This window comes from Micromys minutus (genome assembly GCF_963924665.1).
Source record: "Micromys minutus genome assembly, chromosome: X".
In the NCBI taxonomy this organism is placed as follows: domain Eukaryota; kingdom Metazoa; phylum Chordata; class Mammalia; order Rodentia; family Muridae; genus Micromys; species Micromys minutus.
The window spans coordinates 95,921,058-95,944,465 of record NC_137970.1 but is presented as its reverse complement, the minus strand read 5'-3'; the positions used below and the strand labels follow the sequence as shown (position 1 = coordinate 95,944,465).

Genomic DNA, 23,408 nt, shown 5'->3' with positions numbered 1-23,408 from the left:
AACTCATTTATCTCTTTAGTAACTGAGAGGTTGATTCCTCAAATCACTCTTTGTCAAGTGTCTCTATCCGATGTTCAGAATCATGCCACAGATGTATTTTGTTTAGCTTGACATTTATGAAGTGAGAGACCAAATGTAAAAAAAAAAAATAGACTATAAAATGCTTCTAGAAAATTTACAAAGCTCAATACTGCCAGACACCCAGTCGTAGCATAGGTGTTCTAGACGCAAGGGACAGTGATCCCTCTGGGTGGGAAAGGCAATGCCTGTCTAGTGCAACGCTGTCCCCCTTAAACCTGGGTCACTTCCCACTTTCATGATGACATGTTTCCCTTTTTGGCACTTGAGTTTTTTATCTTTGATCTGTGGAAATTCTGTTGCTTCCCTTGAAAAGATTTTAAGGCTAGGTCTGTTCTCTTACTTCAAATGCATTTATATATTGATTGTTATTTTAATTAATTATTGGACTTTTATATTAAATTAAAATACAGAAAGATAAATATGAGATAGAAATCATATTAACAGGAGAAATGATATTTCCAACCATTTGTTCACTGAGGGACTATGTATACTTCACACCTAAACTAATATATTCTCTCCCTCAAATGTTAAGCTCATGAACTCCTATAGTGGGATATCTTATGTACCAATAAGCAGGATATCATATAACTCAGGTCCTACCAAATTAAGGAAAGGTCTACTTTAATTATCATTATATTCATCACCTGAAACAATTTTCAAATACAGTTTAAAATCTGAAAGTTTGGCCCAGAAATTTGTGTTTCGTCGCTAACCCCCATGTAAAAACCCACTGGAGCACTTGCATCTGTAACTCTAGCACTTTTATTGCTAGAAGCTTGTGCACACAACACAGCAGCAGACACTAAGGAGACCATCCCTCGAAACACGATGGAGAGGACCAACTCCCAAAGTGCTCTCTGATTCATATGCTGTGGCAAATGCTCCTACTTACTACCTATTTACACAATCTACGCACAGAGAGAGGGAGGGAGGGAGGGAGGGAGGGAGGGGGGAAGAGAGCACTTAAAAATAAAGGTCTAAACTGCTAAACCAGTGCTGCTGAAAGGAATTGCAGAAGCCTCTTGGAATTTAGGACTTGGGCCAAATTTAATACAGCAATAAGTGTATAGTATTCTTCGTGAACTACAATGAAAATGAAGTTAAATAAGATGGTAGAGGGTTTTTTTTTTCTAGCTCTTTTTATAGAGTTGCTGCATTGTAGGATTTTTTTGTTTTTGATTCACACTGGGATGTATATTGTTATCTCTGAATTATCACATTCCTTAATCATGAACCACAAAGGACAAAGACCAAGTCAGATTTACCTTCACCATGTTTTGAATATCTATTGCTATCTAGCAAACTACTTCTAGTAAATGGATTAAAAATACTTTTTATTATCATCCCATGAGTCTGAGAGTTAGCAATTCAGATATGATATGAACAAGATGGTTTTTCTCTGCTCCATTATGTATGGGGCCTCCGCTAGACTGCATCAAATGGATAGTGGCTGAAACAGTAGGGCAAGAGCTGGGAATCCTTTCATCTACTTTCAGCATCTCTCTTAGCTATTTCAGTTTCCGACTAGCATAGTAGCTTTGATTTCGTCGGAGATCATATATTGTGTCTATTTAGTTCCAGAGGCTGAAATGAAAGATGCCAGTCTCTTAAGGAATGGGCACAGAAAATTTCCAAATATCTCCTGTGTTATATGCTACTAGGTAAAGCCATCAAAAAGCGCACCCAGATTCCAAAGGAGGGGCACGGGCTACATTTCTTGATGAGACAGATGTTAAAGAACATTTGACATTTATCTTCATGCCACTATATTCACAGGCCCTGACATATTGCCTCACAGAAAGCAAGTTCAAAATTGAGTGGCTTGGGTTCCAGTGATTTTCCTTTTGAAACAGTATCCCACATAGCCATGAATGCCTCAAACCCGAACATCTCTGCTTCTACCTCGTGATTGCTGGGTTTAAATGCATGTATCACTTTGCCTGGCCTTGTTGCCATAATCTTGAAGTACAGGTGTTCGTCTTGCGTTTCACAATGAAATCAGCTGATACTGGTTGCACAGAATGTACAGATATTATTAAGTTCTTAAGGAAAACAATTCTCAAATGGAAAACCAGCCTAAAGGTAAGATCCCTACTCTCCAAAAAGCACAGACGCAAACCTCATAAAAGGTGAAGTGATTGTGTAGCAGCGCCAAAGTGATCACTCATTTTTAACTTATACTAGCTTCCCCCACTGTCACAGCCTGCCAATAATTGAGATCATTCATAACTCCATATCCACATCAGTAATTCTATCTTCAGTGGACTAGATAATCAAGATTTAGTACCATAAAAAACAAAGCTAGAAATAAGAAGCAACATTAAAATTAGGAATACTTTCGTTAACTGCATCATTTTTGACTCACTAAAAAAACAAAAGAATTTAACACTCTAGAACTACCTGAAACCGAGAATTTAACATCCTAGAACCACCTGAAACAGAGAGCTCTTGGCAAATGCTTTTTAAACAAGCTATCTTCCCCCTTTTCTGTGTCCCATTCAATAATAAAATCTTAATTTTTGACCCTGATTAATCATGATACCTGGTAATAGCCATAATTACTTACCATTGCTTGTTTAATAAAATGTGGTATTCTGCACTTGGCTGAACTGGATATGAAATTGGATTAATGGCCAATAAGTTATTGACTGAAGCCTGAGGTTAAAAGAAGGTTGTGGGAAGATGACCACTGTAAGAGATGTCGCTGAGTCTGAAAGCAGAGTGAAACCTAGCAATAATCACACTTAGCATATACTCCTTACTTTTAAGCATATATTTTATGAAAGTATTTCCAGAGTAACTTATGAGTGAATTATGACTTCATTCATCTTGAGAAGGAGATAGCAATATTATATTCCTCTGACATTCTTAATACAACACAATGTCCTGCTATTGATTTGTGTTTTTAAGACTGGCAAAGATTTCTATTCACACATCCCTTCCAGAAATATTTTCTGAGAAACTATTTTGCATCAAGAATTGTATAGATAGATGTAAACACAAAAACAGTATTTTCAATGGAAGATTTTACATTCTAGAGTCAGAAATAGTCAAATATCAAGATTTAGTTATTACACATTATATATAACATAATTATATATATAACATAATTAACATAATAATATATAAATACTATGTCCCACTTAAAAATAACAAATGGTTATCTGGAATGATATATCAGTGATAGGGTACCTTATTACTAGCATGTTAGAATCCCCAGATTTGATCCTTGAATCTGCAAAAAGCAGCAAATAAATACATATTTGTTTAAAATAATTATATTTTGCAATAAATTTGTTGTGTCTGTGTGGATACCTCTTACCTTAGTTTGATAGAAGAGAAGAGGTATCCAAACCGATACACCAAAGTCATTAAGTCGTATCAGAAATGAAATTAACCAACATGTTTTCAACAATAACCCAGAGATGGGGTTAATTGGGTCTACTGACTACAAAGAACTGCTAAAATTGACACTCACAAGACTAACGATGACCTGCAAAAAAAAAAAAAAATACAAAGAATATTTATACAGGAAATGGTTTACCTATAACCAAGCAGTTTTATCTTTTTGAATTTAGGGCCCTAAATTTTTCTACATCTTAAAAGTTTTTGTACTAAGCAAATGAATTCAAAGGAAAAAAAATCAATCATGAAAAAATTCTCATCTCCCCTAGTAAAAAATCCCACTAACTACACTTTGGAGTCATTTTATCATGATAGATCCTACACTTTCTTTCAAGGTAACCCGAATTTCAGAGGATTGATAGCCATTTCAGTTGAGATTTATGAACATTACAACATTTACTTGGTTCATTTGTTCATTCGGTGATAGACACTCTCCTAGGCGCTAGGCTACAGGGGCCAATATCTCTTCCACATAGCAAGGAACACAGACTATAATGAAGAAGAGAAATGTGAGGAAGGAAGAAGTACTGTCAAGTGAGATTTAAGAAAAAAAAATCAAGAGCAGAGAATGATCACTTTTGACAGAGTGGTCCAGAGAAGTCTCCCTAAGGAGATAACTCTAGATCAGAGGCCTCATAGCTCTCTCTTGGTATGCCAGATGATTTGGACGTGAATATTTCTTACCACCTGGACCCTTCTACAATAGATTTTCACACACTGAGCCTGCTATTGACTTTCAGGTGCTGTTGAATTAAGATTCTCTGGCATTGTGTTCAACAAGAAGGTAAAACAAAACTATCTCAAGGAATTGTTACCTAGTAGTTACTATATATACTAGATTCTTCTGATAAATGCTAAGGGGCTCTGCCCTCTGGGAGTACATTGAGAAAATCTGAATACCTCAGACAAACTGAATAAGCTTTACAAAAAGAAAATAAGGTGTAACCCTAGACCATTTAATCATGAAAGGGGAAAAACTATAGCCAGTCTTCATCGATTACTTGAACTCCAAGGAATCCAGTATGTAGAAAACATTTGCTGATTTAGAATTATAAAAAAAGAAAAATGTTTTTTAAAAATCTAGCAGGTTGGAGGTTTTGTTTTTAATGAAATACAATGCAATTACTGTATTCAAGCACCCAAAGAGTTGACATTCGGTTTTAAGATTTCATAAGTAACTTCCAGAATATCCACAATATTTGTTATTTTGCTGAAGCACAAATTTGAAGCCATGTGCTTTCTGTTTAAATTGTTAATGAATCTATTTGTGATAGAAACCTATTTGTTAATAGCAGGTTTTCAAAGGTTTTTAATATAGGAACATAAAAAGCATCTGACCATGTATGCCACTGGGAACTGATAAACACACAAAACAGCAAATGCTAAATGTATTGAGGAGACTAAGAACATGGGGTATCAACTCCCTTAAATTTAACATCTATTCAACTTCCCTTCTTTCAAAAGAACACTACCTAGGACCTTCCCCCATTCGGGGAATATGTTCCCGTATGCTTCTGCTAGGGTGTGGTTCCTTGTGATTCTGTCTTTCGCACTCATTTTCCTAAGCAGCCTTTATGTGTTTACCTCCTTTGCAGTTGTTGTCCTAAGTGGGAATTCAGGTTATTGATGTTTGCTAAGAAAGCACTTTGATCTCATTTGTGTGGAAGGTGTTACACATGTGAAGGCAGGATCTCCAGATTTTCAAAATAGAAACACATGTTCAAGCCACATTTCAAAAATGATAAAGTGCTAAGGGCTCCCCGATTTGTAGTGCTGACTAGCTACTGAAATTAGCACTCAACACCTAAAAGTATCAAAAAGAAAAAAAAGTGTGACTTTCACTTTTTTTGCAAGTTCTCTTGGACAAATAAGAATGAAAAGAAATCAGAACAGAAATTTTCAAAATGGTATTTAACAGATCATTATGAAAATCTAAAACGGAAACGTTCTGAGATACTCAAAACTTTTAATTAGGAATATCAGCAATTCTGCAACTTATCTGAACACACACACACACACATTATATTTTGTCTGGTTGATTAAAACCCAAAGGCTCAACTCTTCATTGCTATGTCTGAGTCAAACTATGTGCTTTTGCTCACTCTCTAGCCAATTCACTAATGCCATGTTATCCCTTTCAAGGGTATTCAATGAACGAATATTCTGTGGCTGGGTAGGTAAGATGGCTGAGTCGCTACTGTCACTTGTGACCAGGAATGGTAATATGAGTCTAAACCATGCGACTCATATAGTGATACCCGTAAGTTCTTTCATACTTTTATATACACACCATGCCATTTAACCTCTCACCCCGCACCCTCCACACACACGGTAAATATCATGTACATATAATTTATTGACTTATTCTCTCATACAATACATCTGAACAGTTTCCTCTCCCTCCTCTCCTCCCGGCTCCCCACCTGCCTCCCCAGTTCCAGAAATCCAGTCCTCTTCCATTTCTCTTCAGGAATAACAGTTGAACACATTATAGCAATTTACACTAAGACTAGGTACAAACTGTCATATAAAGGCTGGAAGAAACAACATGCTAGAAGGACAAGGGTCTCAGGAGCAGGCAAAAAAAGAAAAAAATCAGGGACTCTTTCCACTCCCCACAGGAAAAAAATGTCATTTACATTTTAAAAAGAATATTCCATAGCTAATTTCCACTACATGCACCAGACATGGAGAGTGAGGAGCAGTTGGTGCATTTGTGTGGGTAATGACTCTCTGAGGATTGTACCCATTGTATAGGAAAGCGCCTCCATTCCAGGCCCCATTCTTTATTCCTGGACTCAGAAAGATATATGCTACAGGTAAGGTTCTTTTGAATCCAAGGCATTACCACTATTTTATCACTGTCTGTTCTATGTAGAACAAGGTTTTTTGTTTGTTTGTTTTGTTTTGTCCTTTCCATTTTTAATTCTAGCCTTAAACTCACAATGATTCCCCTGCCTCTGCCACCAAAGTGCTGGGATTAAGACAAGTACTACCAAAGCCGGTGAGCGCCTTCATTTTTACAATAAAGTTAAGGGTTTAAATTTCTCAAGACGACATTATGCTGCATGAAATGAGGTGAAGAAATTGTCTGACAGGGCAAGTGCTTAGAGTCTTATTCATATAAAATGTGTATTTAATAATTATCAGACCATATGAGCAAATAATTTGAAAAGTCCAGCTCAAAGAAGCATAATTTTTGGGGGGAGTACTCTTGTTTGAAATTTGCTGGGAGATACTGAGGAAGAAGACTAGATGGAAGTGTGATCGCCAGTTGACAAAACTTCTAAATAAAATCAAGAAGAATTCTGTTTTGTAAAAAATTCTGCAGTGGCAATTACTAGGGAGTCAGAGCTAGAGCCTGGTAGCACCTGTAGCTAGGACATGCTTTCCTTGAAGCAGGAAAAGAATCTATGCCCAGGAGATGACCAGCAAGAAGGGCGTGCCCTATATTTAATGACTATCCATTATGTGAAAGGCAGGTCCATGGAGAATGACAGGAGAGGTTAATGAGGTTAACAAAACCTCTGAGGGCTGATTAGAAAGACAGAGCATGTGAGTAATGTTAGAATAAGCAAAATGCAAACAAAATAAAATATTATATATACTATATATATATATATATATATATATATATATATATATATATATATATAATAAGTGCACTTCAGCCTATTCAAGATTTGCTGCAAGGGCTTAAAGGAGAAATATTTCAAGATTCAAATTCTAGACAAAAATAAATAACGCAAACAGGCACTTACACAGTACTGAAAATGGAACTGCATCGTCAGTTTTCTTATTGCTTCAAAACACTTGATCTTTTTTCCATTACTTTGGGGATCTCAGGCATCCAAAGCAAGCCTACTTTTGACAAGCAATTACCAGGGCAGATGGGAAAATAGCCACCCTACCTAAGGGTGAGTGCCCCCATTTTGTTTTACTTGAAACATCACTAGCCATGAGGAAAATAATTCTGCTTAAAAAGCTATCTGCATTTTCAATAGCACCACCTTTCCCATAGTCCTGCAAGGTTGATATGTAACACTCCGGCTGTTTTTAATGTTACCCGCTTGGTAAGGATTATTTATTTGGGCTAGTGACCAAATGAGTAGGACTAAACCATCTTTCTCTATTTAAGCAAAAACTAATGAAATTTTATTGGGCTCTCCTATTGAGTATGCAGTGCAGCCACAATTTTTGAACATGAACATAGGTTTATGCTACAGCATTGAATGATTTTTGTGGTGCTACACTGACCTAGATAACATATCAAAAACATCTTGTACTCTGTTGAAACACTCTCCTCACTCAAAAACATCTGTATATTAAAAGCCTCACATGTATTTAAATTAGGAAATATCAAACAGTAATCATATGATAATGTATAACTGAATAATAGGCTTAATGTGCATAAATTAAGCATTTGATAAGGTCTATTCATTCATTTTCCCCAATGGCACAGACAATGTTTAATTCCCTGAAGCAGTCAATTATCAGACAAAACCCTCATGATGAGGACGTTGGCTTCTAACAAACGAACTTTAAGGCATCTGTCACATAGGATCTTCAAAGTAGTCTCTGAAACCCTTGAAGCAGTGCCATGAGGATACGGCCCAAGAACCTTACAGCTTTCAATTACAAAGAAGAAGAAAGAAAATATTTAAGCTGAAATTCTATTAATTGTTTCTGAACATGCTCTGTATATGCCCAGAAGGAAGGAGGACACAGATGGGAGGAGGGGGAGAAAACACACAGTTCTGGGGCCTTGTGTGGTCCTCTAATAGGAAAGAGCAAACAATCTATAATGTCATTCCAGGCAAGTTATGACACATACAAACACATGGGTGTGAGCACCGTGTGATGACAGCAGTAGGACAGGAGACACTGACACTTATCTGCAATGGATAAATTGGGTTAAAACATATTTCTGTTTTACACTCTCTGGTTTTGAAGGGACCTCCACAGCTCATGTGATGGGTCCCCTATTATTTTGTAGTGACAATTTCAACATGACTTGCCAAATGCCAGTTGCTGCAAACCTTTTTCCAGAGGCATTTGCAGAAGAGTTAAAACCCAAAGATTTTATAGGAGTGAGATTGGGAATTGTTTATTTTCCTGCTTTTTTGTAGCTTCTGCTTCCTGTCTCCTTCCCCGGGAACCCTTACAGCTTAATTGGCTGATTAGGTAGTAGTCTTGCTTTCACAAAACTTTGGCCTTTACACATGCAGGATGAGCAGCACTTGGGAACTTGTTAGATGTGTAAACTCTCAGACCCCACAACAGTCCTACCAAATCAGAAAGTCTGTGGACATACCCACAGAAGTCCAATCTTTCCTTCAACAAGTCCTCCAGGAGATTAAGGTATACAGCCTATTAAGTTTGAGAATCACTGGTCTATAGGAGAAGAGAAAGATCACCACAAAGTCTTTAGGACTGACATGCCAGCCCAAAATTCTACCCCAAAGTCATTACTATCTGTTATGGGATAGCAGTGATGAATGGGAACATTATGAAGTCTTTCATACACTCAGAGGTATTTCCAAGTCCTATAGGGCCCCAGAAGCAGTGCTTTACCCTGAATGACACAGTTTCCCGAATCAGGATTTACGCTGTGATTAACCCCTGTATAAGATGTCAGAAGAATGCTCAAAGTGTAGCTCTCTGTGCAGTCTGTCTTTGCCACCTTGAAGACTTGAACGAACTGACAATCGATTAGGGAATTTACAGGGCCAAATTCAAACACTAGTGAGCAAAGGAGTCATATGGCCTCTCCCAGTCCAGACTATCTCAACTATTATTTCTTGTACAGAATGATCAGTCTGTAGAAAAAAAAAAACCTCAGTCCTTCTGTTTCTGTGGAGAAAGTTGCCTAACCTGTCCACCTGCTGCCTCAGCCCCATCTGGAGAGGTCCTTGATTTTGAATGTCACCCTTTTAAGGATGGTTTAAGCCCATGTAGGCAACAAAAGCAAATAGCTGTAACTTCTCTGGCCCTAAACCTCATTTTCCCTGTGAAAGATTTTAATCAGAAATACAATGCAGGAAATTACATCTTCTTTCAACAATTGAGTTTTTGTCCTTGTTTTCCAAACCAACTTCTGTACTTGAGGCTAATGTTGCCAGAGGTGTTGAATGAATATTGGAAATTTGACAGTGAAGACAAAAGACAATAAATAAGGACAAAGGAGAACAGAGTCAAGGGTTGATTGAAGGCTAGAGTTAATTTAACTGTGCCATGAAAATAACAAATACAAAATGAATTAGGCTTTTTGCGTCAGCGCTGTCTAACAAGCAGCTTGTTAGTTTAATAAGGCTCTCAGTATAGGCTGTCCTGTTCTTCAAATCTAACTGCAAACACTTAGAAGATTCAACACTGAGTTAAGGTGAAGCCATTCCCTTGGGGTTGCTGCTTTAGCATAGTGACAGCAGGTGGGCAGCTTGGTGGCAAGATGCATCCTCCAGAAAAAAGGAAAGAAACTATGTGAGGGATGATCTTCCCCACACATCCTATAGTTCCTAAAGTCACATTAGACAAGCCCTCTAAGTCCTACTTACCTTGTTCTAGGCAAGTACAGTAGGAAGAGGATCTTGTTAAAGATTTAAGGAAGCAAGGCATCCTATCCATGTCTCCAAATCAAAGAAAGTCCCGAGCAAATATGCAAAACATGACGATCCTGGCTTCAAGAGTACATAAACATAAGCATAAAACACATGCATACATACATAAACACACACCACACCACATACACACACACTAAACATATACACACAATAATTACACTGGGCTGATACTCACTGATGACAAGACAGCATACATACAATCCAAAGAGTATCTTCTATCATATGGCTTAACAACTCTGAAGATTCCTTTATGGTACTGAATGGATAAGGGACCATAATAAATTTATTTCTGAAATTTATTTTAGAAATAAGGATTCATTCTTAAGAGACCAGAACTTGAGATCAAGGTAGTTTCAGTTTTTGTTTTATTTCAATTTGCTTTCTTGTGACATTGGGTATTAAACCCAGAGCCTTGAACATGCTAATTGTATCTCATTTGGTGGCTGGCCTTAAACTCAACGTATAGCCCAATACAGGTCTTTTATTTTGTGATCTTCTCACTCCAACCTCCTGAGTAGTTGGGATTACAAAACTGTGTCACCTGGCCAAGCCTGCAGGAAAGTTTAACATGACAAGTTTAATATGAGAAGAGCAGGTCAAGTGGTTCTGTCTATATTAGATACAATTAGAGAAATGTGGGTACTCTCTGGGATACACAATGGGGTGACACCATAATGGGAATAAAGAAATATATGTAATCTTATCAAAGACATATCATGACCATGTGCACTTCCCTATCCAACTGGCGTCTTGAAAATACATCAGTTCCACCGGTTACTTAGGGCCTAAAATCAATACACAGAACAAGCTATATAATTGGTAAAGAAATTAAATATCCTGAGTGGGTCAGTAAAAGGGAGATAGATATAAGAATAACATCTAAAATTAGAAAGCACATTGAGCTTAGAAGGTCTAACAAAGGCGCTCATTCTCTCAGTGTAGGGGAATGCCAAGGAGCTGAGGAGGTTGGGAGAGGGAGCATCTTAATGGAGGTAATGGGGGAAGGATGGGATTGGGATACAGGGGATAACATCTGAAATGTAAAAACAGAGAATATTCATTTGAATTTTTTTTAAAAAAAGAAATTGAAGTTCACAAACAGGCAGCTGAAGAGCATAATACCCTCTACAGGCCATTTGGAGATGAGACACCCTAGAAGAGAAGCTGGCCTCAAGAGCTGTTTGGGTTGAAACACTGAGTATCTCTAAGAAGATTTCCCCTCCCTCTCACACAGTTTTCTATATGAAATATCAGTCAAGGTTGCTGAAAATTAGAAAGAACACATTAATTTTGTTCCAAAAATGTATGTACTTGACACTGACACTGAATGAATGATATTGGTCAGTGATTGGAGTAAGTTATAACAACTCAAGGATAAAAGGAGCTCAAGATCATTCTAGTAAGAAATAGATGACATGGAGTGCATCAATAGTAAGAATAATGCAGCAATATACAAGGGATCTTAGAACATTTGAAATCTACTACATTACAAAAGCAGCTCAATGCTGATAAATGTAGAATAATACATTTTATGGAGCTTTATCATATTCTGTAAGTTGGTGTGGATCATAAAATATGAAGAATAAAAAAGAAGGGGAGTAGAAAGATAAGTGTGTGCACATTATTTATGAAAGACGGAGATTGAAATGAATGAGAAGAACAGGTAGACAATGTCTTGAATAACGATGACTTTGATGAGTAGTTATCACCCAAATCTGTGTGCTTCATAAAATATGAGGAATAGTGAAAAGCAGAAGAGTCAAGTGACGGGTCTCTTCGGAATGAGATACAGAATGAAGAAAGAGAGAAATCCAGGGAAATGCACAGAAAAATGATGACTTTTATGAGTCTTTCACTCATAGCCTTAGATCCTTCATAAATACAAGCCATATAGAAAATAAAAGAGCAACAAAAAGAAAAGACAGATCTGTGTCTGTCATAAAATATGAGACAATAATGCCAGCTAGGCTTGACAAAATAAAAACAAAAATAATTGAGTCATGTACAACTGTGCAAAGACACAATATCTAGATTAATGTGGGCAAATAAAACAAGTGAATGCAAAATTGTTTTACCTAAAGAGAGTCAGCAAGTACAAGCTACACATTATTGTGGCAAAGCCCATAACAAAGTTAACTGATGGAATATTGGCAAGTTCACAAGTAGCCTATATGTGCCCCCAAAATGACCAACAGTATTTGGGGTGAAGGAAGGAATGCACAACCAACTTCTAAATTATTTCTCTCTGCACAGTCTCTCCTCTGGTCCCTGGCTCCAATTTGCAAATAGTCGATAATAGAGCTTTCAAAACTCTCTTCAACTTCACCTCTATTTATCTCATCAAATATTTTGTGAAGACATCTAAACTGTTTACTACTGGGACTGGAGGGATCACTCACTGCTTTCATAGAACACAAAGGTCCTATTCCCAGCATTCATATGGCAGCTCACAACTATCTATAACCTTGGATACAGGGTATCCGATGCCCTTGTCTGGGTTCCATGGGCCCTGTCCTCATATGTTACACTTAAATCCATGTAGAAAAAAACTGATACACATAAAAATTAATAAATCTTAAAATACACTAAGCAAGCTGTTACTTCATAAATATGGGGGTCTTTATTGTTTCTTCTTTTTACATTGGGCTTAGAAACAGAAATCTGATTTGTCATCAATAATTCAAATAACTAGAACATGAGGATTTGGGGTGTCTTCTATAATAGAGCAAATAAGAGGTGAGAGTGATTGAGAAAATCAGACCTGGCCAAGCAGGTATCAGTGTTCAATTTACAGGCCAATGATCTATCTGTATAAAAGAACTAGGAGTATTGGCCTGAGAGCTCAGAATGTACATAAATGATGATAGCAATAATTATATTATTTCAATTTCTATAATAATGTCTTATAATTCGTATTAAGGAATGACCTTAGAGAACTCAGTAAGTCCTATCAATTTCACTTAAACCAGTTTCTTAAACTGCAATGGAATTTACTGAGGTTTATTGTCTAAAACAAACTTAGACTGCTACCTGTACTTGGTTCATTTGGAGATGCTTTGATTGTGTAGCTTTGTTTGGTTACTCTTACCCTTCAGATTTGTGCCTTGAATAATAATTATGTTGAACAATATAAAATCCCAGGGTAAAATTATTAGGGTTAATCAGGAAATCTATTTTGGTGTGAAAAACATGGCCCACCTGAGTCAGAGGTTTATCTTTCCAGAACATTCTGAATTCTATGTAATTTTTTAAAAAGATAATGTTCAAGGCTTTAGCCTATTTTTTTCCTTAGCCTTGCATGCTTGAGCAACAGAATTCATAAACAAGAGCTCAGAACTGCCAAAGCTAAGATTGAAGTCTAAAGAAAACTCTCCCCTCCCTATACACAACTCTAGTCAATGATAGACCAGTAGAAAATCGTTGCTTTGAATTTATTCCATGGCTCTCTTTTCATGTTGCATACTTCTAAAATGTGTTACCATTTGTCTGACAATTTAGAGCTGAAAGCAATGGTCACTTTCCTAGACTGTGCCCTTTAACAACAATCCTATTTAAGAACTAGAATGAAATATCATTTTAGCAAAGATGAAATTTGTTTAAAAGAGAAATGTCCATACCTGTTTTTTAAAGTAGAGAAGAAAAACATGCTGTCATTATTGAATATTATATCTTTATTATAGATTTCAAATTCACCTAACTGGGAGACGGGGAGCTAGCTCAGTAGATAAAATGTTTAACATGCAAGCTGAGTTCAGATCCACAAGAATCCACATAAAGCTAGACATATTAACATGTGTCTATAATCCCAGTGCCCCGTAACAAGAGGACAGGTGGATATAGGTGGATACAAAAGCTAGCAGGCCAGCTATTCTGAGGTATACATCATCCAAAAATAGAAGACACCGTCTCAAACAACTTAGAAGACAAAACCCAAGCCCCGATATTATACTCAGGTTTCTACATGCAACCATAACACAAAGCTAACACCCAACTAAGGTTGTTTGCTTGGTTCTATTCTATAAAAATAATTTGGCAGTCTATATCAAGAGCTTTATTATATTCATTCTTATATGAGTAGATGAATACAAAATATACACAAAAAAGATACTGTGGTTAACTGTGGTTAAAAAAACAAAAACTAAAAAGGGTATAGGTGATCAACAGGGACTTTAGGCATACATAGACAGCATTTTTATATTAACTAATGTAATTCAGTTTAATTTTGACAAACAAAAAGCATAATTAAACAGATAGAACACTCAAGGAAATAAGAAGTTCAGCAAGGGAAAAAGAAAAGAATAAACAGCATGTCTTCAATTAAACGTCAGATTAAGCAAGTCATGGAATATTGCTTAAAGATAAATTATGTAATAATGAAAGTACATATTCTCAATGCATCGGATAATATTGATAGCATATTATTAACTCTAAAATGTTAGAATTGTGAATGGTGCCTTGTGTGATCCCAATATTAATACATAAAAAGCATAGCATCCCCAAAATAGTATTAGTACTTTTTTCTAGTTGGTTTAATTGTTGTTTCCTTCATTAAACTTGAGTGCTTTCCAGAGATTCTATGACTCGACACTAGAGTTTACTATTATTGTGCTCTTCTGATTATCTTTACCCTTCTGTTGCAGGCGTGCTTGTGTGATTCGAGGCCAGGTAGTGGCTGTAGATGGAACCCCTCTTGTGGGAGTCAATGTCAGTTTCCTGCATCACAGTGACTATGGCTTTACCATCAGTCGGCAAGATGGAAGGTATGCCTGTTGCTTTTGATCATTGTGGAAGGAAAGTACTGACCTTTTGCTATAAGTATAACCAAGACTCAAATTCTGTGACAAGGATAGTAAGCCTGTGTTCCCTTTAGTTGTATCTAGAAAAGGAAATAAAATGGTGACATTTATGTCCTCTATTTCCAATTTAAGTCAAACCAAATTTCTACCATTACACTATCATTCTCAAGCCCTCTTCAAACACTAGGCATGTGGTCATATAATTCCATTTATAAATCTAACCTGAAAGGTCAGTGAGATGATGCCAAAAATAAATGATAAAATACAGAATAACATAGGCTGTTCTTCCACAACAAGTATAAAAACATTTCAGATATTTGAGAAATAGCCATGTAAAAAGGTTTCCTCTAAAAGTTCAAAAGTCAGTCACATTAACTAAGGGCTTTTAAACTCTCTTTTCCCTGCTATTTGAAATGTAGCTCAGGGTAGAAAGATGGATTGGCATGTACAGGACCTGGGTTTGATCCCTAACATCATAAAAACAAAGTCCCATCCTATCTTACCTATTTCCTTAGTGATTGCAACTTATAAACCAGCATGGCCAGCCCATGTAATGAGACTAAGTTAATATCAAGTATCAACTATCATACAATGCTTTCTCAAGGTTCCCTAAGACCTGGGAAGTGTGACCTCTGAGATAAGCCTTTTCAGCCTTTAAAAGCATTTGCTCCCAAAACATTTTTCTTGCTGTCATTTAGATAGACACTTGTTCAGAATCATTGAGTCAATAGACCCATGTGTCCATCTTGAAGGTAGCTATTTATGACTCTCATGAACACTATAATAATAGCCTTAGGGTGCCCTAGTCTCCAGGTAGCTACCCTTAAAGTGTCCTACTCATAACAAACCACTTCAGTACTCACAAAAAGACCTGTTGGCTCAGAGCTTTATCACAGTGTGAGAGACTATCTTATTTCAAGAACCTACAATCAAACCTTATTAGTCCTACCCACTTCAGAAATGCTAATTGTTCAACTTGAGCTGTGCTAAATTTATTTTTTCAACTGCCTGTCAAGAAAATGTGTGTAAAAATTAAAGACTATGGAGAGGAGGTTTTTAACCTACTTAAGACAAGAAACTGTATTTAGACAGTTTAGAAAATTATTTGTATGTAAATTATATTCCTAACCAGCCATCTTTTTGCAACAATCTTCACAAAGATGTTAAGGAAACAATATTTCCTGACAGATATTTCATAATTAGAACTCTTCATTGATTAAAGTAGACCTTACAGTTAGTTGGACTGAATGACAGAATTTTGGAATTTCACTCACCAATAACTGATACAAAAAACAACTTACTCGGTTTCTGCCTGCACCTGGAGCTGACCTGGTGCCAGAGCACTCTGTACCCAGACCCCACTGGGAGAGAGCTTGTCTCACAGGAGCACTGACACATCTGAGAGCACAGATGAGACCTCCACCCCTGCTCAAATTCTTGGTCCAAGAGGAACCCACCCAGAGCACTCAAGACACAGGAACCAAAGAACAGTCTAGACAGTATCCTTCTGGTTTCTGCCTGTGTCCAGAGTTGACCCTCTTCTAAAGCTTTCTAGACTCAGACCCTGCTGGGAGAGAGCTGGTTCCCCAGAAGTGCTGACACACAAGTTTACAGCTGTTAGAATCAGCAAGACCAGCTAACACCAGAATAAGCATATGGTGAGAGGCAAGTCCAAAAGACCTAAGCAATAGAAACCAAAGCTACTTGGTATCATCAGAACCCAGTTTCCCCCACCACAGCAAGTCCCTGATGCCCCCAACACAATGGAAAATTAAGATTCTGATTTAAAATCACAACTTATGATGATGTTAGAGGACTTTAAGAAGGTCATAAATAACTTCCTTAAAGAAATACAGGACAACATAGGAAAACAGGTAGAAGCCCTTAAGAGGAAACACAAAAATCAACAAAACAGATGGAAAAATTGAAGAAAACCATCCAGGATCTAAAAATAAAAATAGAAAAAATAAAGAAATCACAAAGGGAGAGAAATCTGGAGATAGAAAACCTAGGAAAGAGGTCAGGAGTCATAGATACAAGCATCACCAACAGAATAGAGATGGAAGAGAGAATCTCATGGGCAGAGGATAACATAGAAAACATTGAAACAACAATCAAAGAAAATTCAAAATGCAAAACTCAAATCATCTTGGAAATCCAGGACACAGTGAGAAGATCAATCCTGAGGATAATAGGCATAGAGGAGAGCAAAGATCCCCAAATTAAAGGGCCAGTAAATATCTTCACCAAATTTATAGAAGAAAACTCCCCCAACCTAATGAAAGATATGCTCATAAACATGAAGAAGCCTACAGAACTCCAAATAGATTGGACCAGAAAGGAAATTCTTTCTGTCACATAATAGTCAAAACACCAAATGCACAAAACAAAGAAAGAATATTAAAGGCAGTAAGGGGAAAAGGTTAAGTGACAGATAAATGCAGACATATTAGAATCACACCAGACTTCTCAACAGAGACTATGAAAGCTAGAAGATTCTGAGGAGATGTCATATAGATCCTAAGAGAACACAAATGCCAGCCCAAGCTACTATATCCAGCAAAACTCTCAATTACCATAGATGGAGAAACCAAGATATTCCACGACAAAACAAAATTTACACAATATCTTTCCATAAATCCAGTACTACAAAGGATAATAAATAGAAAACTCCAACAGAAAGATAGAAAGTGCACTCTAGGAAAAACAAGAAAGTAATCTTCTTTCAACAAACCCAAAAGAAGCCACACAAATATAATTCTACTTCTAACAACAAAAATAACAGAAAACAACAATCATTGGTCCCTAATATCTCTCAACAGCAATAGATTCAACACCCCCCCAAAAAAAGACATAAACTAACAGACTGGATATGTAATGAGGATCCAACATTTTGCTGCATACAGAAAACACAACTTAATGACAAAGACATACACTACCTCAGACTAAAAGGCTGGAAAACAATTTCTGAGCAAATGGTACCAAGAAACAAGGTAGAGTAGCCATTCTAATATCAATTAAAATTAATTTTCAACCAAAAGTTGTCAAAAAAGATAGGGAAGGACACTTCCTACTCCTAAGAGGAAAAATCTACCAAAATGAACTCTCAATTCTGAATATCTATGCTCTAAGTACAAGGACACCCAAAATTTATAAAAGAAACTTTAATAAAGCTCAAAGCACACATTGCCCCTCACACAATAACAGTTGGAAACGTCAATACCCCATTCTCATCAGTGGAGATCATGGAAACAGAAACTAAACAGAGACACAGTGAAGCTAACAGAAGTTTTGAACCAAATGGATTTAACAGATGTATAGAACATTTAGCCTAAATATGTACCTTCTTCTCAGCACCCCATGGTATCTTCTCCAAAATTGATCAAACCCAAACAATATTGTTGATGCTTGACAGGAGCCTGATGGCTGTCTCTTGAGAGGCTCTGCCAGATCATGACAAACACAAAGGCAGATACTCACAGAACTGACAACAGGGTCTTTAATGAAGGAGTTACAGAAAGAATTGAAGGAGTTGAAGGGGTTTCCAAACCCATAAGAACAATACCAACCAACCAGAACCCCCAGGGACTAAACTACTATCCAAAAAGTACACATGGACAGACCCATGGCTTATGCTGCACATTTAGCAGAGGATGGCCTTGTGAGGCATCAGTAGGAAGAGAATCTCTTGGTCCTGCCAAGGCTTGATGCCCCAGTGTAGGGGAATGTCAGGGCAAAGAGGTAGGATGGGGGTTGTGGTTGGGTGAACACCCTCATAGATGGAGGGATAGAATAGAGAGTATGGAAGAAAATCTGGGAAGGGGAACAACACTTGAAATGTAAATAAAATATATCCAATAAAATCAGTAAAAAACAAACAAACAAACAAAAACCTTACAGCGTTGCCAGTATCTTGAACCATATATATTAAGTGAGAAAACAATTATTCCTTTGACTTCTAAGGACTTATCGTGGAGGTATAATGAAGCCTTAGTTTGGGTCAATGCACCAAGTTATTTACCCTTAATAATTTTCCTGTCTAAAAAGTCTAAAAGCCTGTATTTCTAGATTGGAGAAAATATTTAAGAAAATAATTTTGTTGCAGTTTTTGTACTTTGTATTTTAAATACCAAGACCCTCCTCTGAGGGACTTTCTGTAAAAAAACAGGTTTATGTAAATTGTAAATAGTTCTCTCTAGCAATGACAGTCTTTGCAGGATTCATAAAGAGTATATATATATATATTCAAAATATATGCCCTAAATGACACCCTGACTATCACACTAGCATTTCTCAGACATAAAGTGGCCATGGCAAGGTTTTTTGTTTCTATGTCTCCTTGTTGCTCAGACCAAGTGCCTTTCAAAAGTACAATGCTGTATAAAAATATACTAAAAAATAAAGATTATAAAAAGGCTGATGTTAACTACTAGATGATATAGTATAGAATGCAAGGTGCTATGAAGGGCCTTCTGTCAGTCCCTTGAGTCTGCTACAATGCTTGCAATTTCCACCAGCAGTATACACTATCTTAGGTTTACTTACATCTGCAAGGTTATGCCAAATGTCAATGTTTGTACACTAGACATTATTTGTCCCCATATTAACAATGTGTTAATTAACAAACACTTTTAAAAACACAGAGAAGATACAGGCTAACAGACCAATCCGTATAAAACAAAGCAAAAGGAAGCATGGTAATAGAAGGCTGAACCCTCTGTGAAGTCAAAGGTTAGATACACAGAAAAAGGCATGAAGGCTGTAGTCTCCTAATTCTTTCTCTGCCTGTTTCTTCCTTGAGTAGAGGAAGGGTACTGATTTGTTTGACTTAATGTTATATCCGGCCACTTTGATGAAGTTGTTTATCAGCTATATAAGTTCTCTGGTGGAATTTTTGGGGTCATTCAAGTATACTATCATACCATCTTCAAATAGTGATATCTTCCTTTTTTGGCAGAGGACAAAGCTGACTGAGGTTAACACAGATGATGAGGCCAGAATCCAAGGTTTTCTTTTGTTTTTTATTCAAATCTTATTTTTTTACTTATTCACTTTAAATCCCATTTGTTGACCTCCTAGTTGCCCTTCCCACATTTCTTTCCCCTTCCTGTTCTTCTCTAATCAAGTAATCTTGCTTTTCTTCTGTGGTTTACCACCTTCAGTTTAGACACTTAACTCAGTCAGCACAGTATTGAAAGAAATTTTAAAAGTGCTTCAGCTAACAGCAACCAAAATACATGAAATGCTGATGATATTCTTAGAAGATTTCTAGAAAACATTAGGTGTTTCAGGAACTTTCAAGACTGAAAGATAAGGAGAGTTCCCTTTAATTTGCTCCAATTGGAAGATATCATAAGGCATCTTAGAAGTTTCAATAATTTCCATTTATGAACAGTATTGGTTTAACATCCTATAGATTGATGAAAATCTATGAAAAAAAAAACCCTCTTAAAGCTTTTGTACTTACTAACTTATAGCATAAAAACATAATCTTAATGATCTCTAAAAATGGAGAGGATTTGTGATACGAAAATATCTCAAATAATAAATTACTCAACAGCTCAGTGTTTGGCATTGTAATGGCTGGCATGAATTTAAGGCACATATCCACCTTCTACTTCCATGTCATGTAGTAAGCCCAGTAATATTTACTATGTATAACCAGGTGGAAAGAAGAGAAGCATGTAAGTCAATATTTTCTAAGAAGATAGAAAAACCAGAACATTTGTACGTAAACTGTAGATATTCAGAAAGCAATATCTATCGCCATTCATATATATGTGTGTGTCTTTGTCCTATTTATACCAATAAAGTATTCATTTATAACAGCAGATATAGATATAAATATATCATATTGGATCCTTTATTAATGATAAATAACTGCAGTTCATGGAGATTTAAAAACTAACCCTGACAAAAAGTTAATGATATATATATCATTATATATATATGTATATATAGAGAGAGGGGGGGAGAGAGACAGAGAGAGAGAGAGAGAGAGAGAGAGAGAGAGAGAGAGAGAGAGAGAGAGAGAAAGATTTGAATTTATTTCAAGGATTTGACTTATGTTGTTATAGAGCCTACTCATTTGATATCTATAGAATGGGTTCATATATTGAAAACTCGGGAATGACTTGTAGAGATAGTGAGCAAGATTTTCCTTTTTTGAAGGCTAAAAAAAATCAGTTCCACATCTTGTTTATTTGAAAATAAGTTTATCTTATGAATTTACTTCAGGAGACTCAGGTACCACAGAAACCCAAGGGATGTGAGATTAAATTGTTCAAATATATTAATATTCTCAAAACTTAATTACCTTTAAATACATTTATATGAATGTAATTGCAGATTTAATAATTCAGATATTACTGTAGTCTAAATTCTTCTGTCCTACCGTGATGCATACATTGAGGCTTTAAAACCCAAGAGCTAATCCGTTTTTATCATTTTTTATTAAATATTCTCTGTATTTACACTCCAAATGTTATCTGCTTTCCACCTCTCACATCCCCCCTTCCCTCTCCAAGACTTGCTTCCACAAATATGCTACCTCTCCCAACCATCCACTCCTACCTCAGCACACTGGCATTCCCCTACACTGAAAGTGAACCTTCACTGGACCAAAGGCCTCTCCTCCCATTGATGCCAGACAATGGCATCCTCTGCTACATATGCACCTGGAACCATGGGTCTCTCCATGTTAATTCATTGGTTGATGTTTTAGTCCCTAGGAGCTGTGGTGGGTTTGGTTAGCTGAAAATGTTGTTCTTTCAATGGAGTTGCAAACCCTTTCAGCTCCTTTGTTCCTTTCTCTAGCTCCTTCATTGGGGTCCTAGTATTCAGTCTGATGGTTAGCTTCAAGCATCCTCCTCTGTATCAGTATTGCTCTGGCAGAGCTTCTGTGTAGGCATGCATATCAGGTTCACCTGGTTGAAAACCTTAATCTTATCAGCTAAATATCTCCACATCAATATCTAAGATTTGAATTTGGTTGAGTAACCAAATTTTATAACCTCACCAAACTGAATCATAACACAAACTACCATAAGAAACCTAGAGGAACTTTCAAGAACTCAGAACTCAGTAACTATTCATGGAAGTAATCAAAAGCTGGCTTACAATTGGTTTGAATTGCAACAAGGAGAAATGTACAGAAAATTTAGTAGGAGAATACATATAATTTCAAAACAAAATTAACATATACTTGATTCATAAGTCTTTGTCTTTATAGAAGTAGCAGTAAATATAACATATTGGATCCTTTATTAATAATACATAACTATAGTTCACCGAGATTTAAAAAGTAACCCAGACACAAAGATAACATAAAAGTGAGATTCAAACTCAAATTTGTTTAAAGCTAACACATTCTTCCCACAAAAAAGGTAACTGTCCTGTCTTCTTAACCTTTGCAGAAAGAGAATAATCCATAGATATTGGATATTATTTGTATAATTTATTTGCCTTTTGTATCTTTATGTTGGTTTGTTTTCGCAATAGATAAGCACTCAGGTTTTACGAAGTTCAGGCTTGCTGTTTGTACAAAGCAAGCACATTTGACCAAGGACTTGAAGTGAAATCTATGTAAAACTTGATGTAAAGAAGAGCTTTCTTAACAAACAGTACTGGACATTTCACCTGAAACTGTCTTAAACAACTCCTATTATCATGAATTCAGCAGCTCTGTCTAAAGCATACACTGTCTGGTTTTACTTTTGAATTGAAACCAATATTAATTCCTAACTCAGTTACTAAAACCCTCCTTTTGAAATACATCTTAATATTACTGCTACTTCGCTAAAAAGGCACAAATGAATATATGGTGCTAACCATCCTTTGTTGCCACCCTTTATCTTTACCTGGATTATCTTCAATAAGAGATGAATGGTAATACTTGATTGAGCCTAATAAATTTCACATAAAGGGAGTGGCAAAATATCTATAATTAAGTCAATTTCCTTAGCAGGCTTTCTGCATTGAAGAATTTTACTGAAAGGCCTGTGCTAATGTATGGACATGATTATACTGTGCTGATATCAACTTGTATTGCTTTGAGTATTAAGGAGCATCATATTGTCTTTTATGTATTTTTAAGATGTAATGATAATGATTTATCATTTTATTACTTTTTGTTAAAGTTCATCTTGTTGGGTGCTTTCAAGTGCACTACCTCAAAGACATCATTTTACTTTTTAAAAAGTTAGGTGTAGCCATCAGCACAGAATGAAATGAAAGCTGAGGCTTTTATGCTCCCATACAATAGTCTTGTCAGAGACCACTTCTACTGAGGGACATAGTTGGCTTACAGAAGATATAGTCTTCTTTTGTCAGAGATACCAGAGAGCTGGAGGCAGATATAAGTATGAAGAGTTACTGATAATAGGAAGCCAAAATCAGAAATCCTAAATATAGAATTCAAACATAATCAGGGACTGAAAATGGTGGTTAGATGCAGGCGCTCTATGCACTGTTTGATTCAAATTTCTCTGAATACTTTTCCTGTCCT

General features: G+C 36.4%; 1 protein-coding gene across 3 annotated transcripts in view; it reads left to right on the top strand.

Moving 5' to 3' along the window:
* TENM1 (teneurin transmembrane protein 1) overlaps positions 1-23,408 on the top strand; it is a gene marked incomplete at both ends in the record, with an annotated part of 585,996 nt that overhangs the window by 426,281 nt on the left and 136,307 nt on the right. For all 3 annotated transcript variants that reach the window (XM_080911093.1, XM_080911094.1, XM_080911092.1), the window contains one exon: positions 14,747-14,866. In XM_080911093.1, coding sequence (XP_080767219.1) covers positions 14,747-14,866 — 120 coding nt within the window. The remainder of the gene's footprint in view (positions 1-14,746; positions 14,867-23,408) is intronic.